Source organism: Schistocerca serialis, chromosome 5, assembly GCF_023864345.2.
Source record: "Schistocerca serialis cubense isolate TAMUIC-IGC-003099 chromosome 5, iqSchSeri2.2, whole genome shotgun sequence".
NCBI classification, from domain to species: domain Eukaryota; kingdom Metazoa; phylum Arthropoda; class Insecta; order Orthoptera; family Acrididae; genus Schistocerca; species Schistocerca serialis.
Window position 1 is genome coordinate 119,999,528 of NC_064642.1, and position 26,837 is coordinate 120,026,364.

Here is a 26,837-nt window from a genome sequence, read left to right on the forward strand (position 1 = left end):
TTACTCTCAATCCATATTCTGTACTCATCAGACTTATTCCGTTCAACAGATCCTGTAAGTATTCTTCACTTTCACTGAGGTTAGCAATGTCATCAGGGAATCTTATCATTGATATCCGTTGACTTTTAATCCCACTCTTGAACTTTTCTTTTCTTTCCGTCGTAGCTTTTTCGATTTATAAACTTGTAAATAGGGGGGATAGACTACATCCCTGTCTTACAGCCTTTTAATACGAGAACTTTGTCCTTTGTCTTTCAGTTTTATTGTTCACTCTTGTTTCTTATACATTCTGCACTTTACCCGTCTTTCCCTATAGCTTACGCCTATTTTTCTCAGAATTTCGAACAGCTCGCACCATTTCACATTGTCGAATCCTTTTTGCAGGTCTGCAATTTATATGAACGTGTCTTGATTTTTCTTTAGGCTTGCTTCCATTATCAACCGCATCGTCAGAAATGCTTCTCTGGCGACTTTACTCTTCCTAAAGCCAAATTGATCGTTGTATAACAGATCCTCAGTTTTCTTATACTTTCTTCTGTGTATTATTCTTTTCAGAAACTTGGATGCATGAACTGTTAAGCTTGTTCGTGCCAGAATTCTCGCACTTGTTAGCTCTTGCTGTTTTTCGGATCACTGTGGAAGATTTTTTTCGAAAGTCTGATGGTATATCACCAGTCTCATAAATTCTACACGTCAATGTGAATAGTCGCTTTGCGGCCACTTCCCCAAATGATCTTAGTGATTCCGTCAGATTGTAATCTACACCTTCTTCCACATTTGACCTTAAGTCGTCCAAAGCTCTTTTAAATTCTAACACTGGATCCCCTGTCTCTTCCCTGTCAACTCCTGTTTCTTCTTCTATCACGTCATCAGATAAGTCCTCCCGCTCAAGGAGGTCTTTAGTGTTCACTTTCTACCTATCCGCTCTCTCCTCTGCATTTAGTAGTGGAATTCCCAGTCCACTCTTAATGTTACCGCCGTTACTTTTTATTTCACCGCAGGTTTTTTTTTCCTTTTCTGTATGCTGAGTCAGTCGTTCCAACAATCATTTCTTTTCCGATTTCTTCACAATTTTCATGCAGCCATTTCACCTTAGCTTCCCTACACTTCGTATTTAATTTTTTCCTAAGTAACTTTTATTTTTTTATTCCTGAACTTCCATGCACATTTTTGTACTTCTTTCTTTCGTCGACCGACTGAAGTATTTCATCTGGTATCCACAGTTTCTTTACAGTTGCCATCCTAGTACCTACGTTTTTCGTTCCAACTTCTGTGGCTGCCTTTTTAGGGATGTCCATTCCTCTTCAACTTAACTGTCTGCTGAACTATTCATTATGGCAGTGTCTATAGACTCAGAGAACTTCTGCGTACCTCTTCACCCCTTAGTACTTATCCCATTTATCTGCGCATTTATTGCCGGCCGGGGTGGCCGAGTGGTTCTAGGCGCTACAGTCTGGAACCTAGCGACCGCTACGGTCGCAGGTTCGAATCCTGCCTCGGGCATGGATGTGTGTGATGTCCTTAGGTTAGTTAGGTTTAAGTAGTTCTAAGTTCTAGGGGACTGATGACCTCAGAAGTTAAGTCCCATAGTGCTCAGAGCCACTTGAACCATTTGCTCATTGATTATTCCTGAGTAGTTTCTCAAACATCGGCCTGCTCTTCATCATTACTAAATTGTGATCTAAGTCTTTGATTGCCTCTGGGTACGCTTTAGAATGTGGTATCTGATTTCGGAATCTCTGCCTGACCGTGCTGTAATCTAACTGCAATCTTCCCATATCTCACGGCCTTTCCCAAGTTACCTCTTCATTTTATGATTCTTGAACCGAGAGTGAGATTTATTGCAGAACTCAGTCTTTGTCCTGTCTGGTTCCTACTACCAAACCCATATTCTCCCGTAACCCTTTCCTCTACTCCTTCCCCTACCATCGCATTCCATCCCACATGAATGGTAGATTTTAATCTCCTCCTTACTGAATTATCCGTTCCGTGTTCTCATATGCTCACTCTACCTCTTCATCCTCTGCTAGTGACGTCGACATCTTTATCTGGACTATTTTTTTCGGTGTTGGTTTGCTGTCGCTTCTGGTGAGAGAACTCTATCAATGTTCACAGTAACAGTAACTCAGTTACTGCCCTACCTACCAATTAATAACGTATCTTACTCCCGTCATACCATTTTCTGCTGGCGTTGATATTACTCAACATTTGTCTGATCAGAAATCCTAGTATTCTTTCCATTTCACTTCACTGACCCCCGCCCTATTTAGATGGAGCCTTAGCATTTCACTTTTTAGATTTTCTATATTCTCTACCACGTTTAAACTCGGATATTCCACTCCCCGACTTGAAGAACGTTACCGTTTCGTTGGTTGTTCAACCTTTTCTCATGGTCACCTCCTCCTTGGCAGTGCCCTCCCTGAGACAAGAGTGGAATCTTTTGCTATGCAGAGATCATCGTAACAATTTTCAATTGAAGAACAGTTGACCCGTGGATACACATAATTTATCTACGCTGCGATTGTTTCCATTACCTTCTTCATCCTCACGCTTTTGACCATTGTGATTTTTCGGCCTTTTAGGGTAGTGTCTTGCCCCAAGAACAAGAGAGTCCGTTCCTATCCCCTCTTCGGCAAGGTCGTTGGCAGAGCGAGGGTGACTTCGTATACCATCTTATACCATCGCACCCTACCCCATATAACTTCTTACATATGAGACTGCTACTTCTGATTCTCAACAATAACGCTGGGCGTTCCTGTTAGAGTAGCAACGCCGGAAAACCAGCGACTCCACAGTATGAGTCAAGAACTTATATACTAAGAATCAAAAATACTAATAGCTCCAATTGGCTTTTTAACTACTACTGATGCTGAATAAAGACTAATGAGCGTAATGACGGCTCCATCAACAAGCCATATTAGAAAAGGACCCGTCCAAGTGAAAGAATTATCGCTACAGTTTATGTCTGCTTACCTTTCATCGGCATAATGACACGGCTATCTATACAGCGACGTCAGGCTGTGTCCTACCTGTTCCTGTCTTGCGCCTCAAGCAAAGTTCCACAAAAATGGTTTCAAGTTTAGAGCTAAGAGTATTTAATATTTCAATGAAATAAACGTAAGTAGTTCAAGAAACCAATTCTGAACGCTATATTCTCCGTAAGTTGACAAAACTGTTTCGAGCCAATGCGTTACACAGTTACTGACCACGATTAGTTGATGTCCCAACAACACTTTGAAGTTATTGCCCTTTCATCCTTGACTGGAAGATATACTGCAATTTCGCCGATGGTAGTTGGTGATAATGACGTGTAGGACCAAGCTTTCGGTTGCCAAGATGTTGGCAGCCCTCTGAAGCATCAGCCGTCGACTCGCTCGCCTCGGAACGGGCAGCTACCTCTGTCAACAACCAGCTGCGTCTCTCCAACAGTCCTTTGAGTAACAGAGACCGAAATGTTGCTCCCTCCAACCCTTCCCATGCTAAGGGACGCTCTCACTGGTTACTTTTTTCGGCCTCCAGCCTTTTAGTATGTTTGACGTTCGCTTGACTCACAAAACAATTTGCATTTCGTATTTACAAATTTAGATTAGTCTCTTACCCTTCCTCTACTCGTTAGTATCAAATTTAACGTTATAGGTACTCTTTAGGTTAGAAACACGCTATCTGAAACACCTTCACTACCATTCCCTACCAATGACAGGTTTCTTGCTTCTTGCGAGACCCCCCCCTCCCCCCCTTCCTTGGTTCACTATGCACTATGTCACAGCAACTAGGCGTATTTTTTGGTCCCTTATTGCACAAATTTACTAAATTTTTCAAATTATTAGTTTTTGACACAAAACATAGTTGTTACAGTTAGACATCAATGTCAGCAACTCGAAAAAATTTATCAAAGTGCACAGCCTGATTGAAGGAACTGGAAATCGCGCATTCTTTCACGCACCTTGGGTCAGCCATCTACAGCACTGGAAGTTGTGAAGATGACTAAGAAGACAGACCACGGTAGGGAGAATTGCTATGAAGAATCTCATCAGGCTCTGGCAGAACACAGTGATAGCGGACTGCACAATGTTCTGACGTGTTTAACCACGCAACAAGCGTGTTTTCCATCTTTCTTACCCTTAAGGCCCAAGACAAGCAGCGATTAAAATCTACCATTCATGTGGGATGGAATGCGATGGTAGGGGAAGGAGTAGAGGAAAGGGTTACGGGAGAATATGGGTTTGGTAGTAGGAACCAGACAGGACAAAGACTGAGTTCTGCAATAAATCTCACTCTCGGTTCAAGAATCATAAAATGAAGAGGTAACTTGGGAAAGGCCGTGAGATATGGGAAGATTGCAGTTAGATTACAGCACGGTCAGGCAGAGATTCCGAAATCAGATACCACATTCTAAAGCGTACCCAGAGGCAATCAAAGACTTAGATCACAATTTAGTAATGATGAAGAGTAGGCCGATGTTTGAGAAACTACTCAGGAATAATCAATGAGCAAATGGTTCAAGTGGCTCTGAGCACTATGGGACTTAACTTCTGAGGTCATCAGTCCCCTAGAACTTAGAACTTGGGCTTTGGCGCTAGCGCAGGTGTTCGCGAATTTAATGAACTGAAAGGAGAACTGAGTGTGTCAGCTATTAATTCATTACTACCAGGTGTCTTTCTTCTCGTGACAACCAGAAAATTCTCCAGTTCTTTGGCCGAACAGTGAGAGCATTCTTTGGCTAAATAGTGAGAGCAGTTGGAGAAGCCGGCCGCGGTGGCTGAGCGGTTCTAGGAGCTTCAGTCCGGAAGCGCGCGACTGCTACGGTCGCAGGTTCCAATCCTGCCTTGGGCATGGATGTGTGCGATGTCCTTAGGTTAGTTAGGTTTAAGTAGTTCTAAGTTCTAGGGTACTGATGACCTCAGATGTTAAGTCCCATAGTGCTCAGAGCCATTTGAACCAGCCAGTTGGAGAAAATCTAGAGAAAATATTCATGGAAGGAAAGATAGAGTGCACTAGACTGGGGGGGAGAGCATCGAGCACATGGATAGATCAAATCAAGAAGATCTCCAATGTATTTGTTCAGTAGGCTGTAAGAAGAGCTGGTAACTGCCCAGTATAGAGACACTTAGAATGAGCACCATGACTGATGATGATTTATTATTTGTTGTGCGACCTATTCATCTGCAGTATTCCAATTTTTCTGTTCTGATAGTTTATTCTAATTACTTTAAATAATTCCATACTTTATGGTTCATGGCCACATTGCTTAGAAGCTGAATAACTCTTTACACACACCAAAAGTTGTTAACGTGTGCAACAAAATAATTAACGACCAAACCATCGTAAGTGACAACCTGCTAACGAAAGAAACAATAATATACTCGTACGAGAGGCGTCCGATAATTGATGCAACACATTTTTTTCTAAAACAATATAGGCTGAAAAAATGCGGAATTTGTTGTGGGATATCGTGGAATATTTTCACTTCTGCCTCTATAATTCCATGAAGTTCCTATAGGTGGTGGTGCTATACGTATCGTTCAAAATGGTGTCTGTAACGGAGATGCGTTCCAAGCAGAGAGCTGTCACTGAGTTTCTATTGGCGGAAAAACAAAGCATCGCAGATATTAATAGGTGCTTGCAGGATATCTACGGAGACCTGGCATGAACAAAAACACGACAAGTCGTTGGGCGAGGCGTCTGTCATCATCGCATCAATGTCCCGTAAATCTGTCAGATCTCCCGCGTGCCGACCACCCTCTCACAGCTGACTCTGCAATGTTGGTACGTGGGTACACTCTCATCCGAGGTATCACAATCAGGCCCCTCATCGCTCAACTGGATGTCTGTTGGTGGTGCCCATACACTCCTCCACCAGCGGAGGTATTCAAAGCTGGCAGGCCGGGGTGGCCGAGTGGTTCTAGGCGCTACAGTCTGGAATCGCGCGATGTTGTAGGGGACTGATGACCTCAGAAGTAAAGTCCCATAGTGCTCAGAGCCATTTTTTTTTTTTACTCAAAGCTGTGTGCCCGCTAGGTTTCTCGCCACCTACCAGAAGACCATAAATACACTCCTGAAAATGGAAAAAAGAACACATTGACACCGGTGTGTCAGACCCACCATACTTGCTCCGGACACTGCGAGAGGGCTGTACAAGCAATGATCACACGCACGGCACAGCGGACACACCAGGAACCGCGGTGTCGGCCGTCGAATGGCGCTAGCTGCGCAGCATTTGTGCACCGCCGCCGTCAGTGTCAGCCAGTTTGCCGTGGCATACGGAGCTCCATCGCAGTCTTTAACACTGGTAGCATGCCGCGACAGCGTGGACGTGAACCGTATGTGCAGTTGACGGACTTTGAGCGAGGGCGTATAGTGGGCATGCGGGAGGCCGGGTGGACGTACCGCCGAATTGCTCAACACGTGGGGCGTGAGGTCTCCACAGTACATCGATGTTGTCGCCAGTGGTCGGCGGAAGGTGCACGTGCCCGTCGACCTGGGACCGGACCGCAGCGACGCACGGATGCACGCCAAGACCGTAGGATCCTACGCAGTGCCGTAGGGGACCGCACCGCCACTTCCCAGCAAATTAGGGACACTGTTGCTCCTGGGGTATCGGCGAGGACCATTCGCAACCGTCTCCATGAAGCTGGGCTACGGTCCCGCACACCGTTAGGCCGTCTTCCGCTCACGCCCCAACATCGTGCATCCCGCCTCCAGTGGTGTCGCGACAGGCGTGAATGGAGGGACGAATGGAGACGTGTCGTCTTCAGCGATGAGAGTCGCTTCTGTCTTGGTGCCAATGATGGTCGTATGCGTGTTTGGCGCCGTGCAGGTGAGCGCCACAATCAGGACTGCATACGACCGAGGCACACAGGGCCAACACCCGGCATCATGGCGTGGGGAGCGATCTCCTACACTGGCCGTACACCACTGGTGATCGTCGAGGGGACACTGAATAGTGCACGGTACATCCAAACCATCATCGAACCCATCGTTCTACCATTCCTAGACCGGCAAGGGAACTTGCTGTTCCAACAGGACAATGCACGTCCGCATGTATCCCGTGCCACCCAACGTGCTCTAGAAGGTGTAAGTCAACTACCCTGGCCAGCAAGATCTCCGGATCTGTCCCCCATTGGGCATGTTTGGGACTGGATGAAGCGTCGTCTCACGCGGTCTGCACGTCCAGCACGAACGCTGGTCCAACTGAGGCGCCAGGTGGAAATGGCATGGCAAGCCGTTCCACAGGACTACATCCAGCATCTCTACGATCGTCTCCATGGGAGAATAGCAGCCTGCATTGCTGCGAAAGGTGGATATACACTGTACTAGTGCCGACATTGTGCATGCTCTGTTGCCTGTGTCTATGTGCCTGTGGTTCTGTCAGTGTGATCATGTGATGTATCTGACCCCAGAAATGTGTCAATAAAGTTTCCCCTTCCTGGGACAATGAATTCACGGTGTTCTTATTTCAATTTCCAGGAGTGTATATTAAAGGCCACTGAAGATGCTTTGGAAACAAAAGAAGCGAAATGCGTCTGGCAGCTAAACAGCCAACCTTTAATTTAGTGTCGGAGGAAAAATTTATCCCGTAAGGAGGTAGCACTTTATTGGATTTTTGGAGAAAAAATATTTAACTATATTTTTAAATGAAGAAAGTTTGCCGGCCCTGAGTGGCCGAGCGGTTCTAGGCGCTAAAGTCTGACACCGCGCGACCGCTACGGTCGCAGGTTCGAATCCTGCCTCGGGCATGGATGTGTGTGATATCCTTAGTTTAGTTTGGTTTAAGTAGTTCTAAGTTCTAGGGGACTGATGACCTCAGATGTTAAGTCCCATAGTGCTCAGAGCCATTTGAACCATTTTTGAAGAAAGTTTGACGGAACTTTGGGCACGCCGTAGTACGATAAATTAAGAATAAGCATGAATTTAATTTGCGCTGTAATTAAATAAATTTCAGTTTTATTGTAACATGTTCGTTGCCACTAGACTGATCTTCACATATACCTGATGCCTCAGATCAATGGGTGGGATGGTGCTATTCTTAAGACTATGTCTTGCTGTCGTCAGTTGTCCTGTCAAACCAGAGCTGCATTCACGAAGTGACACCCCCAGTAGATGGCAGCAGAATATATTTAAAGGAACTGACCTTCTCTCCGCATACTATGCTAAAGAATCTGACAGCGTATGTGGTAGGTACATCGTAAGATAAGGCTAGTAGCATAGAAATCGATCGTGTTAAAATAACATTGAAGATCATTTAATTGCAGTCTGAGGCAAATTATTCTACGCTCTGAAAAGTAAATAACATTTAGCTACCATTCAAACCAATTAAATTAAAATTCAATCGTTTGTGTAGGTTTCTTATTAAATACATAATGTGTAAATTAGTCCGTTGAGGACTCTTTATTTCTAACGGTTTTTTTTTAAATAACTGTTTTGGTCTGGGCCAACACACAACGTAAGTCACGTAAATGAAACTTGAACGGCAGAAAAACTGAAAAAAACGTCTGCAGCACGGGGCTGCACAGAGAAGTTTAAGAAATGAGCAAAATGACGAAATATGAAAGTAGGAAGAGAAGAAAGGTGAAAAGTATGTGCAAGGTTCTGATCAGGAGATGGTTCAAATGGCCCTGAGCACTATGGGACTCAACTGCTGAGGTCATTAGTCCCCTAGAACTTAGAACTAGTTAAACCTAACTAACCTAAGGACATCACAAACATCCATGCCCGAGGCAGGATTCGAACCTGCGACCGTAGCGGTCTTGCGGTTCCAGAGTGCAGCGCCTTTAACCGCACGGCCACTTCGGCCGGCTTCTGATCAGGAGAATCGACAGGTGTTTTGACCATTTGTTAAATCATCCACAATTAATGAATTTGGCTGTCAGTGATGCTATTTAGAACAAGTAATATTATAATCTATGAGAATGAGGAGGCGATTTCTGTTTAACATCCCGTCGACAACGAGGTCATTAGAGACGGAGAACAAGCTCGAATTAGGGAGGGGTGAGGAAAGAAATAGGTAGTGCCCTTTCAAAGAAACCATCCTGGCATTTGCCTGAAGCTATTTAAGGAAGTCACGGGGACACTAAATCAGGATGGTCAGACACAGGTTTGTACCGGCGTCCTCACAAATGCGAGTCCAGTTGATAACCACTGCGCCACCTAGCTCGGTATTGCATGAGAGAAATTATAGATGGCAACATATGTAATAGCGGCCACAATGGTATTTTCATTCTGCAGAAGAGTGTTCGCTGGTATGAAACTTCTTATCAGATTGAAGCTGTGTGCCGGACCGAGACTCGAACTCGGGACCTTTCTTTTCGGGGTCAAGTGCTTTATCGACTTCTCGTTTTCTTCGTTATTGTTCGTGGCATTTGGTGTCGACGGACGTCATATGACACCCGTTCAGTTCATCGTTGATTCCTTTACTAAGTTTTTATTTACTTGTTTATTTATTTATTACAGAAGAAAGCCAGTCCTCTGACTGAATACGGTGAGCAACTGTGCCGACTCCAATTGAGCTACCCAAGCACGACTCACGACGTCCGCGGCTCATGTTCTAGTGGCTAGCGTTGCTGCCCCTGGATCACGGGGTCACGGGTTCGATTCCACGCCGGGTTGGGGATTTCCTCTGCTCGGGTACTGGATGTTGTCCTCACCATTTCATCATCACCATCATCGTTCGTGACAGAGGATAAATTGGTTTGTGTAAGAAACTGGACTGCGAAAAAGTTGGGACTTTGTACGGGCGATGATGACCGTGCAGTTGAGCGCCCCAACAAACCAAACATCATCATCATCAACGACTCACGATACATCCTCACCGCTTTACTTACGCCAGTACCTCTCCTCACACCATCCAAATTTTACATGTCTTGCAGGACTAGCTCTCCTGGAAGAAAAGACACTGCCACTTAGCCACAGCCTTGGGGATGGTCCAGGAATGAAAATTCTTGGGTAGCTCGTTCGGTAAAGCACTTGCCCATGAAGTTCGACACGTGATCCGGCACGCAGTTTTAATCTGCCAGGAAGTTTTGTGAAATAGCTGATAAGACTCGCACAATATACGATAAGCTAATTGGCAAAAAAGTGGAAAGATTGTGACGTTTTATTACCACCACCCTCTTTATTAGTGAAATGAGTTGTTGCTATGTCTCACTCCAGACTCAAAAATAGAGATCATGAGAGAGAATTAATGGTGACCTGTCCATTTTTTCGTTGCATGGGGATGGTAACCTCGAAGGCGCCCTCAGTGCTACAGCAGAGGAGTAGGCTGTACGCCAGCACCAATTTGCAACTGCACCTCCCCGTCCTCCAACAATAATCAACAGTCATCCATATTAACCAGCCACCGTAAACACGGTAAGTAGTCTTAGCGGCCTCTTCCTGTTGCGGACGACCGACCCAGAGTCAGTCTTACCTCGTAAAAGGGCGGCTCGGTGAAGGGGAAGGGGAACCAGACGAGCGCGGGCAGGCCCTCCTTGACGCGGCACTCGACGGTCTGGCAGGCGGCCACCTTGGTGGCGGGCAGCGTCAGCCAGCACACGTGCACCACCGCACCCATGCCCACGTGGACGCACGTCAGCAGCACGCTCTGGCGCGCACACGCCGCATACACCGCTTCTTTCTCCTGTCTGTAGGATTCCCCGAATTCCTGGAAAAATTCACAGCATAAAAAAAATTGTGTCTCACTACGATATTTGGCGTTCCGCATATATATATATATATATATACACTCCTGGAAATGGAAAAAAGAACACATTGACACCGGTGTGTCAGACCCACCATACTTGCTCCGGACACTGCGAGAGGGCTGTACAAGCAATGATCACACGCACGGCACAGCGGACACACCAGGAACCGCGGTGTTGGCCGTCGAATGGTGCTAGCTGCGCAGCATTTGTGCACCGCCGCCGTCAGTGTCAGCCAGTTTGCCGTGGCATACGGAGCTCCATCGCAGTCTTTAACACTGGTAGCATGCCGCGACAGCGTGGACGTGAACCGTATGTGCAGTTGACGGACTTTGAGCGAGGGCGGATAGTAGGCATGCGGGAGGCCGGGTGGACGTACCGCCGAATTGCTCAACACGTGGGGCGTGAGGTCTCCACAGTACATCGATGTTGTCGCCAGTGGTCGGCGGAAGGTGCACGTGCCCGTCGACCTGGGACCGGACCGCAGCGACGCACGGATGCACGCCAAGAAAGTAGGATCCTACGCAGTGCCGTAGGGGACCGCACCGCCACTTCCCAGCAAATGAGGGACACTGTTGCTCCTGGGGTATCGGCGAGGACCATTCGCAACCGTCTCCATGAAGCTGGGCTACGGTCCCGCACACCGTTAGGCCGTCTTCCGCTCACGCCCCAACATCGTGCAGCCCGCCTCCAGTGGTGTCGCGACAGGCGTGAATGGAGGGACGAATGGAGACGTGTCGTCTTCAGCGATGAGAGTCGCTTCTGCCTTGGTGCCAATGATGGTCGTATGCGTGTTTGGCGGCGTGCAGGTGAGCGCCACAATCAGGACTGCATACGACCGAGGCACACAGGGCCAACACCCGGCATCATGGTGTGGGGAGCGATCTCCTACACTGGCCGTACACCACTGGTGATCGTCGAGGGGACACTGAATAGTGCACGGTACATCCAAACCATCATCGAACCCATCGTTCTACCATTCCTAGACCGGCAAGGGAACTTGCTGTTCCAACAGGACAATGCACGTCCGCATGTATCCCGTGCCACCCAACGTGCTCTAGAAGGTGTAAGTCAACTACCCTGGCCAGCAAGATCTCCGGATCTGTCCCCCATTGAGCATGTTTGGGACTGGATGAAGCGTCGTCTCACGCGGTCTGCACGTCCAGCACGAACGCTGGTCCAACTGAGGCACCAGGTGGAAATGGCATGGCAAGCCGTTCCACAGGACTACATCCAGCATCTCTATGATCGTCTCCATGGGAGAATAGCAGCGTGCATTGCTGCGAGAGGTGGATATACACTGTACTAGTGCCGACATTGTGCATGCTCTGTTGCCTGTGTCTATGTGCCTGTGGTTCTGGCAGTGTGATCATGTGATGTATCTGACCCCAGGAATGTGTCAATAAAGTTTCCCCTTCCTGGGACAATGAATTCACGGTGTTCTTATTTCAATTTCCAGGAGTGTATATATATATATATATATATGAAATGATAATTAAATGGACACCCTAGCTGCAATCAGGCCTTGATGCACTTCATTGGGGACGTGTTGAAAATGTATGCCCCAACCAGGACTCGAACCCGGGATCTACTGCTTACATGGCAAACACTCTATCAATCTGAGCCACAGTGGGCACCGAGGGTAGTGCGTCTGCAGGGACGTATCCCTTGCACGCTCCCCGTGAGATCCACATTCCCAACATGCCCACACTACTGCATTCGTAGTGCGCCTAATAGATGTTGTTTGCCCATTATACTCATTACTCGTGGCAGATTAATCTACCAAGTCCCGTACGAGTTCGGGCATAGCGTGTGCGTTCGCACAAGAAGGTCAATGGCCGGGAAGCCATATTTTAACTATATATGGTGGTAGTATCTGTTCCCGAAAGAACAGTTACCGTGGATGACCATGCAGCTTTGCTAGAAATGAAATGATAATTAAATGGACACCTAGCTGCAAACAGGCGTTGATGTACTTCACTGGGGACATGTTGGGTTCGAGTCCCGGTCGGTGCACACATTTTCAGCATGTCCCCAATGAAGTACATCAACGCCTGTTTGGAGCTAGAGTGTCCATTTAATTATCATTTCATTTCTAGCAAAGCTGCATGGTCATCCACGGTAACTGTTCTTTCGGGAATAGATACTACCGCCATATATATATATATATATATATATATGTGTGTGTGTGTGTGTGTGTGTGTGTCAAACTGTGTAGTATTTTTTAACAAATATGTGGACAGGTGTTTATGAGCACAGTTGTTCATTAGTGGTGCTGGTTCCATAACCCCCAACCACTTTCCAACTCTTGGAGCCAGTGTTTACTCAGTTAAAAAGGCTGGCATGTCATCACCCATAGGAGGGGCCATTGGGATGTATAAGTCATGAATAACAGTAACATTAAAAAAATTTAATAAATCTTACCTATAAAAAACCATGCACAAACACACAGATAAAAATGTTTCGATGCTTACTTGAAATACCAACATTGAGAAGGGATGTATGTAACCTTCACCTTCATCACACACACAGACACACACAATATATTATATACAGGGTGAGTCACCTAACATTACCGCTGGATATATTTCGTAAACCACATCAAACACTGACGAATCGATTCCATAGACCGAACGTGAGGAGAGGGGCTAGTGTAATTGGTTAATACAAACCATGGAACCCAGTTAGTTTTGTTAGCACATCCCAACATATAAACAAATACGTAATCAGTGCCGTTTGTTGCATTGTAAAATGTTAATTACATCCGGAGATATTGTAACCTAAAGTTGACGCTTGAGTACCACTCCTCCGCTGTTCGATCGTGTGTATCGGAGAGCACCGAATTACGTAGGGATCCAAAGGGTTCGGTGATGGACCTTAGGTACAGAAGAGTCTGAAACAGCACATTACGTCCACACGCTAACACCTTTTTATTGGTCTTTTTCACTGACGCACATGTACATTACCATGAGGGGAGAGGTACACGTACACACGTGGTTTCGGTTTTAAATTACGGAGTGGAATAGAGTGTGTCGCGACATGTCAGGCCAATAGACGTTCAATGTGGTGGCCATCATTTGCTGCACACAATTGCAATCTCTGGCGTAATGAATGTCGTACACGCCGCAGTACATCTGGTGTAATGTCGCCACAGGCTGCCACAATACGTTGTTTCATATCCTCTGGGGTAGTAGGCACATCACGGTACACATTCTCCTTTAACGTACCCCACAGAAAGAAGTCCAGAGGTGTAAGACCAGGAGAACAGGCTGGCCAATTTATGCGTCCTCCACGTCCTATGAAACGCCCGTCGAACATCCTGTCAAGGGTCAGCCTAGTGTTAATTGCGGAATGTGCAGGTGCACCATCATGCTGATACCACATACGTCGACGCGTTTCCAGTGGGACACACTCTATTCCACTTCGTAATTGAAAACGGAAACCACGTGTGTACGTTTACCTCACCCCTCATGGTAATGTACATGTGCGTCAGTGAAAAAGACCAATAAAAAGGTGTTAGCATGTGGACGTAATGTGCTGTTCCAGTCTCTTCTGTACCTAAGGTCCATCACCGTTCCCTTTGGATCCCTAGATAATTCGGTGCTCTCCGATACACACGATCGAGCAGCGGAGGAGTGGCACTCAAGCGTCAACTTTAGGTTACAATATCTCCGGACGTAATTAACATTTTACAATTCAACAAACGGCACTGATTACGTATTTGTTTATATGTTCAGATGTGCTAACAAAACTAATGGGGTTCCATTTAAAAAAACGTAGGTTTGTGTTAAAAAACATACTTCCGTGCATTTTTCTATGGTTTGTATTAACCAATTACATTAGCCCCTCTCCTCACGTTCGGTCTGTGGAATCGATTCGTCAGTGTTTGATGTGGTTTACGAAATATATCCAGCGGTAACGTTAGGTGACTCACCCTGTATATATATATATATATATATATATATATATATATATATATGTGTGTGTGTGTTTATTTATCCACTTGTTACTCATATCTCATATATCATCATTATCATCATCTTTTAGAAACATAGCTAATCGTTCACAACACAAAGCACCAGATATTTTAGGGGCCTGTATCTCAGAGCTAGCTATGTCCCAACCTCACAAATACATCATATGGATAGAGGCGGTGCTGGTGAAGACACCAAACACCTAATGGTGTTTGATGAAGTTTGTGTGGTCTGGCCTATGTAAGCACAAAACTAATTAAGCTTCCATACGATTCTCATCTATAAAGTCTCGAATCATCACACAGTATCTAACTATATCGTTTTTTTTTTCCACAGCAACGTTGGAATCATCAGCATGATAGCCTCATCCTGGACCATCAACGTCATTTCGAACTGTCACATTCGGGACGTATAGTAATATTCCGACTAGCAGCAATTTTTCAGGCTATCCGTTTGAAACCAATCATCACAAGGTACACTGCAGGGCAACTTTAAATTACTCAGCTTTTGGAGGTGCATTAGGGACAGAATGAACAGTAGTACAGTCGGCCAATAAGGTTCGATCATTTTCCTAAACGCATATCTGTCCACTTGGAAAGGAAGCTTCCTATAATCGTGAACGATCCACGGTATCCCACCATCAAGTGCTTCGCAATATTATGATGTGAACTCATTATTATATTATGATGTGAACTCCCCAAAACGGAATGACGATGGTGAAGAACAAACGATCGTCCATAAATAGGGGATAGGGAGGGGGAAAATATCGTAATATTGTGGGGCTCCTGCATGTAGTTGGATATATGTACATGGTTAAACAACAATATTGTTCTGTGCCTGTGTCTGCATGGTTAGTTTATACATATTTCCACTTACTGATGCACATTACGTATCATAAAGTTGAGTGATGATTTCGTCTGATGAATATGGGGTTTGGCATACTCACTCCAGCAAACTGACCCATATTTACTCCTATAATCTGTACACATATTTCTGCCAGCTAAATAGTTTGTCTAGAGAATCCTGGATCATGTAACGGGCATAAATTAAATTTTTAAATGTTGGCTATTGTAGGTGAGTGCCCTCTCTCTTCTTAAAAAGTTTAAATGACCATGGGAAGTCCCCTGTGGAGATCACATAATCACCTACTATCACAGACGGAGTTTGAACGCTTCTGTTGAACATGGCAGCAACTGAAGTGTCACATAGTCGTTTCCACTCATCCAGGGGAAATACGACTTTCATATCACTATATCAAGGTGTTTCGAAAGCCTCCACCAATATTGAATTAAACATCTTATTTTTACATCAGATGGTTTTGATGGCATAACTTCATCTGCACAAAAAAGCTGACAACTAGATAAGCATTTACAAATATTTACTACTACCTCCTTCTATCGACGTCATCGTCACAAATTCTTTTATGACAGCAGCATTGAGGATGAGACGTGCAGTGCACTTCCTGACATCTCCACTTTTTGACAGTTCTCAGGCAACTGCGAAAATGCTTTTCAGCTATTGCTAATATATATGATATACGCAGTAGTGCGTGCAGCATTAAAAACACAAAAAGTTTATAGCTGAATCATATCTGATTTTAGGTATGAAAGAAGCAAACATACCTTTACAGCCAGTTCATTGCTATCATCTGTGCCAGTTCCATAAATACTGTTGGCAATTAATAAGGTTATGATTCTTGACACTAAATCTGATAAACACAGAGTTATAGTGTTAGCTGTTAATTTAACTGGTGGCAACGAACATATACAACAAGTTCTGAACGCTGAAGCAACATTCAGTACTTAGAACACATTTATTATGTTATTGCTAAAAGAGGATGACGATTGCAAGGCACTGGTGTTTAAAGAAATCTACTAAGCCCAGTCGCCATAAGTATTCTGGAACAAATTGTTCCCAAATATGTCACAATGCTGCAGCTGGAAGACCATGGATTCGATGAGAAAAAGGAGAGACCTCATATTTGTTACTTGTTCGATTGGTTTAATCCTAGAAATGTGTGTAAGCAACTTCTTAAAATTTACGAAAATCTTATAGAATAGTGCTATAATTTCAAAGCAGTCGAGTACTTTTTGTCTCCTAAACAACTAACGCCCTTTTTATGTAACATTCCACACAGATTTCACGAGTAACGTGAAGTGTTGCAGAGTGATTCGTTTTTTTCTAACTACGATTTTGTGATAAGCATTTTTTTTTGAATGGTGAATGACAAATTGATAGAACTTCTCCCATTTTTTCACAATCTATCATGTTGTTTCTTTCGTAAAAAATCCTCACGGAAAATGCAGTCATTATAGCTTAGTCATGTGGCGATATGACAGTAACGAGGTTACTCTTCTTTCTGTAAACTGATGCAGTTACTAGAATGACTGGCCTGCAATGACTGCACACCTACATATACTTTTAACCCACATTAAATGACACAGGCTGGAAAAGGGTGATATATATATATATATATATATATATATATATATATATATATATATATATATATATATATACTCCTGGAAATGGAAAAAAGAACACATTGACACCGGTGTGTCAGACCCACCATACTTGCTCCGGACACTGCGAGAGGGCTGTACAAGCAATGATCACACGCACGGCACAGCGGACACACCAGGAACCGCGGTGTTGGCCGTCGAATGGCGCTAGCTGCGCAGCATTTGTGCACCGCCGCCGTCAGTGTCAGCCAGTTTGCCGTGGCATACGGAGCTCCATCGCAGTCTTTAACACTGGTAGCATGCCGCGACAGCGTGGACGTGAACCGTATGTGCAGTTGACGGACTTTGAGCGAGGGCGTATAGTGGGCATGCGGGAGGCCGGGTGGGCGTACCGCCGAATTGCTCAACACGTGGGGCGTGAGGTCTCCACAGTACATCGATGTTGTCGCCAGTGGTCGGCGGAAGGTGCACGTGCCCGTCGACCTGGGACCGGACCGCAGCGACGCACGGATGCACGCCAAGACCGTAGGATCCTACGCAGTGCCGTAGGGGACCGCACCGCCACTTCCCAGCAAATTAGGGACACTGTTGCTCCTGGGGTATCGGCGAGGACCATTCGCAACCGTCTCCATGAAGCTGGGCTACGGTCCCGCACACCGTTAGGCCGTCTTCCGCTCACGCCCCAACATCGTGCAGCCCGCCTCCAGTGGTGTCGCGACAGGCGTGAATGGAGGGACGAATGGAGACGTGTCGTCTTCAGCGATGAGAGTCGCTTCTGCCTTGGTGCCAACGATGGTCGTATGCGTGTTTGGCGCCGTGCAGGTGAGCGCCACAATCAGGACTGCATACGACCGAGGCACACAGGGCCAACACCCGGCATCATGGTGTGGGGAGCGATCTCCTACACTGGCCGTACACCACTGGTGATCGTCGAGGGGACACTGAGTAGTGCACGGTACATCCAAACCGTCATCGAACCCATCGTTCTACCATTCCTAGACCGGCAAGGGAACTTGCTGTTCCAACAGGACAATGCACGTCCGCATGTATCCCGTGCCACCCAACGTGCTCTAGAAGGTGTAAGTCAACTACCCTGGCCAGCAAGATCTCCGGATCTGTCCCCCATTGAGCATGTTTGGGACTGGATGAAGCGTCGTCTCACGCGGTCTGCACGTCCAGCACGAACGCTGGTCCAACTGAGGCGCCAGGTGGAAATGGCATGGCAAGCCGTTCCACAGGACTACATCCAGCATCTCTACGATCGTCTCCATGGGAGAATAGCAGCCTGCATTGCTGAGAAAGGTGCATATACACTGTACTAGTGCCGACATTGTGCATGCTCTGTTGCCTGTATCTATGTGCCTGTGGTTCTGTCAGTGTGATCATGTGATGTATCTGACCCCAGGAATGTGTCAATAAAGTTTCCCCTTCCTGGGACAATGAATTCACGGTGTTCTTATTTCAATTTCCAGGAGTGTATGTTCGTTACTGAAAAAGACAGCTGAACACTTATAGTGAGGATGTGTATTCTTACCAGCAAGCATCACATTGGGTACAACCCTACCAGCCATCACATCAATGCATATGCACTGTCCAGGCTTCTGGCTGGTTCTAGCCGACATTTTGACTAGCACGAGGTTGTATGTTTTTAGGTTGACACAGAGGCAGGCCACTCATTGCGAGAATTTCCATCACTGCATCCACAATTGCAGAAGATCTCAACAGAGATACTTAATTTCGGCAAGTCTTGAAATTAGTGGTTAGGATGGCTATATCACCCAGCAGCACTTGCGAGTCAGTTTGAAAGTATATATTTCCTGAAAGTATCATTTAACTGCACATACTACTGCTGGACACAAAAAACAACTAGCGCCTCGCCAAAACGTTTTTTCCCCTCCATGATCTTAGCAATTCGATCCTATGGACTGGGTTTACAACAATTTCACAGGCCCCATTTAAAAATAATGTGACTTGCAGTGATGGACTAATTTTCAAAGTCCCTGTATGTGAGACAGATGCATTCTGCACTGGCGGAGACCACAATGAAGGCATTAAAATTCAAATTTTCTTCGAAGTAGGTTTGCTAAGGGGATTAATAACAGACAATAGCACAAAATTCCCGTCCGCTGCCTTCGCTGAGATTTGTGATAAACACAACATCAAGAGCATGCTTACCAGCACCATCCACAATGTAATAGTGCGGTGGCAATCCAGTCAATATCCACAGAGAACACTTTTAAGCACATAGAGGTAAACAGCGATTGCTGGGACGAGCACAATTGAGCTCCTGCACCACAGACAACCACAAACTCTTCTACAATTACTCTGCCTGCAGCTGCATGAACAAGCACCATCAGGCGATGATACTCACATGACTGACAAAATATATGTATCAATATTCTGCCAGTGAATGAGGGCCCACAACAATCACTTGTTGCTGTCATAACTAAGTGGATGCACATGACCGCCAATGGCGGCACCTCCAATATCAACTGTAGCGTGGACCTCAACAGGGCTTTACATTCTTCGATCCAGACCGCGGATGTCTGTTTCTCTATCACAACTGGCTCCCTCTCAGCATTGCAAGCAGTGGTAATTACAACCTCAAAAACATTGGTACCCTGTGATTGTCACTGACCGACCATCCGAACAAGCCTTACAGCCGACCGCTGCAGGCTCCACTGGCTGTGCTGTCCATCAGTCCTGAGAGCCACAATGCAGACACTCCACCACTCCCAGCGATGGCATCGCTGCTCTGGAAGGTTAATTCACCTGTCCCTCCTCAGCACTCTACACCATTTGTAAGGGACTTTGAGTTGAAGGAATTTGAACCCATTACATCTGAGGTAGTACCCATGTTCCACATTAGAGCAACCAGAGGTTCGGCCAATTACACCCATGCACATCTCCTCAGTGTGTGAAAGGGAGGTTGGGGGGGGGGGGGTGGATGCTATAGCGACCAACGACAACGATAACACCACAAATGATGAAGTATGTCATTTTGCACCACTTTGGTGAAGCTACAGTCCGCTGGCTTACACAAACGTTCAAGGCAGCAGACACACGGGTCACTCAATGAAGGGTCACTGGGCTCCAACAAATGGTCTCTAGAGCACTGTAAGTAGGCCTGGATAGCGAGGCATGAACAGAGTTGTGTGTTTGCATGCTCAGTGGTAGTCTGCTATACTCTGGCTGTATCATCAAAGACGAGTCTTGCCTATTTCATGGACGCGTTATCGATTGTTGAGTTGACTGGATCATTCCCAACGCTATATTCAGTTCGTCTGCTGAATTAGGAGACAGGCATTCCGCCACTGCAGGACATATTACAGCAGAGTGCTCGTGCTTCCGACAAGAAGGTGGGTCAGTCCTGCAATTGGCTAATCCTAGAACTGGCCCACCAACAACACTGCAAGTTGTCAACATATTGGCGGTATCTGTGCGAGAATAATTTACTCCGCAGCAGCAGGAGGACAGATCACTTTTATATTACCTGAGGCCAATTCTGCTGCGAGAATTTTTTTCTCCAGAGCAACTTCAGAAGAAAAGCATTTCCAGATCACAAGAGGCAAACCCAACGAGGCAGTTAATCGTAAAACCACATCAAGATGTTCAGTTGGAGTGACATTTTCATATTTAACCTGCACACATGCCGAACAAGAAATGTTTGACAGATAAGCCACAGGCGACAAGGCTGTCTCATTACTCGCTGTTAACTGACGGCTATACCTGGAGTTTTTTCTGTGTATTAGACTTGTACTACTCTACTTGTGTAACTGTTCTTGTGCATGTGTTGAAATGACAGTGACTTGCAGAAAAGAACAAAATATTTTATTTGTCGATAATGCAACCAAACTTGCCACATATTCAGATGAGAAACTGTGTAACTAACCAAATAATATATTGGGGTGAATCACTATTTTGCTCTTTCGTAATAGAGCCAATAGGTGATTTTTGATCATTGTAAAAAAACGCTACAATCACCTTCTACCACGCAACTCTGTTACAACTGACACCTGAATTCCTTATAGTAGTGGCAAGATTAAGGATGGCACTGAGGACAGATGGGATATTCCGAGGAAAAAGATATTTATGAATTACCTTATAAGCTGAACAAAACTATGTTTATGCTCAGGATACTCACACCAACAGTGTCAGTACTGAAACACTAATAATAATAGAGATGACAATAACCTGACACAGGCATGCATACAAAAAACAAAGAAATTCTGTTGAATCATGTAGCTCACGAAGATATACGAAACTTTCTAACCTCCTTATACAGACAAATAAAACCTTTACCATTTCTGTTTACGGCTGTTCCACGCAACGCATTGCCTTAAGGAGAGGAGAGGCCAGCAAGAGTACCAAATCATTCTTTCCTCAATCAATTGCATTAAAAGAATATCCAAACGGAAAATATTAAACGAATCTACTTAAAACACACATTCATTTCAATAAACTTAAAGATATTGGTAAATTTATGGGTGATTAAGTGGCAATGAGGTGATTTCGTTGAATTTAAAAAATTTGACATTTGTGTTATTTATGGAATATCTTTTAACAAAGGATCAGAATTTCGGAGGATAGAAGTTGTTGTAAAAGACAGTATATGGAGCACTGAAGGATGATTGGTGTGGGATATGGGTATTAATATTTTACGAAAATTGCGTGGGGGCAAGTGGGGTGGTATATTTGAACGCAAATCTGAATCAAAGGTATTTTAGTTGTGTGGAAAAGACAACTATTAGCGTTAATATGTACAAATTGTAAGTTAGCCAATTGGCTCGTAACACGTGAATCAGTAGCAGCTGAATCAAAGCTATCTTATTTGTGTGGAAAAGACAACTGTTAGAGCTAGTATGTACAAATTGTAAGTTAGACGATTGGCTCATAACACGTGAATGAGTAGCTGTTGGGTGGCTTTTCCGCTAGTCACTTGTTTTTCGGTTGCTGCCATTGTTCCGTAGCTACCGGTACTGCGTAAGGTAGTCATTGTTGTCTACTGTGTCACTGTTTCGCACTTTCCTCTTCATTATACTACTTCCTTTCCTTGTGGTAACTATACTTAATTATTGCAGCTACGATTTTCATTAAATATGTGAATTCATAAGACGATTTCAGCGTCGATGATGAGTAAGAGCCAAAATATTTTTACCTACAAGCATGACTTTGCAGAAGCATGAAGCACAGGTTGAGGTACCTACGTTGCTGGAGGCAGGCAACGCGTGCTTGCCCCATGCATCTCCTTAGCCTTTGTGGTCTGTATGAAGGCTGTGTTTACTTCCTCTGCAAACCCCTCTGGCAACTGGCCAACTTGCTTTAGCATACTATAAATAAGATTTCGTTGGCAGATGAGCCTTGAGAAAAATTTCATAGAGCGATGTTGGAACTCGGTTGAAGATCTGGGCGATGTATAACATTGTGGAATATTTTTATATATATGTCAGTGATGTGATCAGGCTTGAGGTTCAAGGTTAGCCTAATTAATGTATACGAGGGTCAGTCCAAAAGAAATGCACAGTATTTTTTGTAAAAATACAGTTTTCATTCTGCATGTGTGAAAGTTTTACAGTGTGTAGATACATCCTTCCCGCTTGTTTTCAAACTTAGTTCAACCTGTTCCCGTGAGTGGCGCCGTCACAGCATGTCTTCAAGATGGCTGCTACACTTGACGTTCATCAGAAGCAACGTGCTGTCATAGACTTCCTGTGCTGTGAAAATGAGACAGTGGGAAACATCCACAAGAGGTTGGAAAAGGTGTATGGAGATGCTGCTGTCGATCGGAGCACAGTTAGTTGGTGGGCAAGCAGGTTAAGTGATGAAAGCGGGCACAGCAATATTGAGGACTGTCCTTGCAGCGGCGGGCCTCGTACTGGACACACTACAGACAAAGTGCAGAGAGTTAATGAATTGGTGACTGCTGACAGACGCATCACAGTGAACGAATTGTCACGCTACCTTTGGATAGGGGAAGGAAGTGTTTGCAGAATACTGAAAGTGTTGGGGTTAAACAGGCTTGTGCCAGGTGGGTTCCCAGGATGTTGACAGTGGCTCACAAAGAAACAGGAAAAACGGTATGCAGCGAACTTTTGGAACAGTACAAGAATGGTGGAGATGAATTTCTTGGAAGAACTGTGACAGTTGATGAAACATACCTCCATCATTTTTCACCAGAGACTAAGAGGCAGTCAATGGAGTGGCATCATGCAAATTAACCCAAGAAAAAAAAAATTCAAAACCACACCATCTGCTGGAAAAGTTCTGGCTACGGTGTTTTTCGATTCCAAAGGACTCTTGCTTGTGGACATCATGCCAAGTATGCGTATGTGACGACACTGAAGGAACTTCAAGCTCGACTGAGTCATGTTCGACCACATCGTCAAAAGCAGGATGTTTTGCTGTTGCACGACAATTCACGGCCACATGTCAATCAAAAACCCATGGAAGCGATCACAAAACTCGGATGGACAACACTGAAACACCCACATTACAGTCCTGACCTGGCTCCATGTGACTATCATCTCTTTGGGAAACTAAAAGACTCTCTTCGTGGAACAAGGTTTGAAGATGATGACTCCCTTGTACACGCTGCCAAACAGTGGCTCGAACAGGTTAGTCCAGAGTTTTACCGTGCGGGTATATAGGCGCTGGTTGAAAGATGGCGTAAGGCAGTTGAAAGGGATGGAAATTATGTGGAGAAATGAAAATATGTCTACACACTGTAAAACTTTCAAACATGCAGAATAAAAGATGGATTAAAAAAAATAGTGTGCATTTCTTTTCGAGTGACCCTCGTAGATATTCCAGAGCATTCGCTTCTGGTACTGGATGAGTGGGGCATGCCAGACCTGCAGACCCCTGTTGATGTCGTGGACGAGTGTGTCTGCGAAGTGGCGCATGGTGACGAAGGCGACGGCCTTGAGGGCGGCCGCGAGGTAGGTGAAGATGAGGCAGGCGTTCATGGCGACGCTGAGCATGTCCCCCCAGAAGTGGCGCGCCGCCATGCCCTGGGCGGCCACCAGCGCCGCCAGCAGCGCCACCACGCAGCCGGTGTACGCGTGGTACACGTGGCGCAGAGCCGGCCACCCGCCCGGCGCCCACGCGCTCACCGCCCGCAGCACGGCCAGCTGGAGGCGCAGCTCCACGCGCAGCGGCGGCGTCACTGCCTCTGCACACATTCACGCGTACACTTTTCTATTGACGAGGAGACGGCACGACCTTGGGGTTGGGGATTTGTCCGAAATTTTGTGTGGTGAAAGAGGACCCCTAACACCTCACATGGTTAAAATATTAGGACGCACTACCCGGAAAAGCCCGCGAAAAATCTATCCAAAGTTTCTTAGGTGCCTTATAAGTATACAATGTTAATCTATTACCGAGCCACCGTCCGGCGTAGATAGTTAGGGCTCGGTCTCTTACGCCATGTGTCTCGGGTTCGATTCCTTCTCTGACACTTTTTTTTCTTCTGTTTCATTTTCTTTGCTATTCCACCAATTATTCAGAAAGTTTCCCAAACCTACATTATCTTTATCAAATTAGTTACATTTCTGAATAAAAATTATTTTCTTTTTGTCCAAAACACAATTCATGGTGGTGAGTTTTCCATTTTTCATTGTAAAGTATATGAGGAAGAACGTTGGGTTTTTAATCAGAATAACAAAGTTGATTGGGAAACATTCAATTTTTATAAATATTATAATTATAAACAAGAACATAGCATCGCGAGAGATTTCTTCCGAAGGTGTCGAAGCAATTAAATTATTTTCCATCAACAGCTTTTCATAATACACCACTGAGTCCTTCAATCGTAATTTTGATAGATCACTATGAATGGATTCTTCACGAATTTCTCCTCCTATTCCAGACGAGCCAGCAACTTCTTCAGTCGACATGTTTAACCTCAGATCCGAATCAAACGTTGAAATTTGAAATAGGCACGTCTGTTCACGACGAAATCGAAAAACAATCTGCCATTTACTTCTCACGGCTCGCGCGCAGTCCTATGCGCAGATGACCGTTATAATCCCAAGGGGACCCTTACAAAGCCCCTTTAAACCTTGAAACCCCATAAAACGAAATAGAACAACGAGCATGTATATTTTTCAGTGAATGAAAAAACTTTACGTTCTTGAGCTAAAATAATGTAGGTTTGAGAAACGTTTTGAATAATTGGTGGAATAACAAAAGAAAATGAAACAGAAGAGAAAGAACCGCAGGAAGCGGAATCGAACCCGAGACATCTGGGGTAAGAGTCCGAGCCCTAACCATCTACGCCGGACGGTGGCTTGGCAAGGAACTAACATTGTATACTCTTAAGGCACTAAGAAACTTTGGAGCGATTTTTCTCGGGATTTTCCGGGTAGTGCGTCCTAATATTTTAACCACGTGAGGTGTTAGGGGTCCTCTTTCACCACACAAAATTTCGGACAAATCCGCGACCCCACGGTCATGCCGTCTCCTTGTGAGTTGTCTGCAACCACAACTGACAGTTTCTGTATCAGGCCGTGAACAGTATCTACAGGCTCATGGCTCCTATAACACGACAGTAGGTGACTAAAATCCCAAGAAAGGATGGCGTCAGCAATGATCGGTAGACACTACGGGTGTAATAAAAATGAGGCTTACTGCACTGACAAAGGATGGCTGATTTTTATCAATTCGCTGAATTTTATGAGAATGAAGAGCAATTTTCAAGGGCTATTGCGTTAAGGTCAGTTTGGTATCTGAATAGGAAACGTACCACAGCGTCAGTTTCACTAAATAAATAAGAATAAAGCTAAAAGTGTACAGCAATTAGTCACTAATAATCTGTTTATTGCTCCATACGGAATCGAATGTGATAGGAAGAATGAAGAATGGTATTTGTGGGCCAAAGCCTTCTACAGTCTGTAAGGGGTAGGCTACTGTCGTACACATAACACATCTCTCGTTTTCTTGGAACATTTGGAGCTTTTTCTGGCAGGTGGCATTGTCAAGACACAAAATGTCTTAAAGACATTAGTTGCCAGCGGGTACCAATTTATACCAATGACGCAAGTTCAAAATTTGTACCAGACTGGAATTCGAACCAAGTGTGACGGTACGTCACATAAATGGACATTTGGAGAAAGGGAAAATTAGTTTTTGCTATGAGACGTGTGAAACACAAATTATCTAAAGACTAAGTACGTCAGCGCGATGTATAACAAATAGTAAAGAACGTAAGTTATTATAATCAAAACACACATATCGATGTAATTAACAAAACAGTTTTTTAGTATAATATCTGTGTAACATAGGCCATGAAGGTCAGAGACAATACTTTGATTGAACTAGCTCTCCGCCACTGTAGCGCTGGATAATATTTAATGTAAGTTTGGTTGTAATTTAGTAAAATATACTTATAATTGTTATTAGAAAGTGTGTGTTATTGACTTAGTTGTCACCTCTCATGATCGCAACCATTAATAATAATTAACAAAATGTTTACAGAATTTCGTAGTGCAGGGAGCTCATATCCCCCCAGCAAGATTTAGTCGGCCATTGCGCTGACTGTATTATTTAATTAAAATTTCAAATCATAACATTAAATGTAAATGCGAGAGACTTCTCAATTTTGATCTTTCATTAATTTCAAAGTTAAAAAGACAGTAGTGACAGATTTACCAAAATTCACAGCACTGAATGAATTCAGCATATTCCATTTTGGCCGACTAACGGCAGATGAGATTCTCTCCAGTTTT

The 26,837-nt window shown here is 44.8% G+C and overlaps 1 protein-coding gene across 1 annotated transcript in view; it reads right to left on the reverse strand.

Moving 5' to 3' along the window:
• Window positions 1-24,293, reverse strand: part of LOC126481779 (odorant receptor 83a-like) — a 74,534-nt gene extending 50,241 nt beyond the window's left edge. Inside the window, exons 1-2 of the mRNA XM_050105734.1 lie at window positions 23,964-24,293; window positions 10,406-10,639 (exon numbers count right to left, since the gene is read on the reverse strand). Of these exons, the coding sequence (XP_049961691.1) occupies window positions 10,406-10,639; window positions 23,964-24,293 (564 nt within the window). The remainder of the gene's footprint in view (window positions 1-10,405; window positions 10,640-23,963) is intronic.
• Between the last annotated feature and the right edge of the window lie 2,544 nt (window positions 24,294-26,837).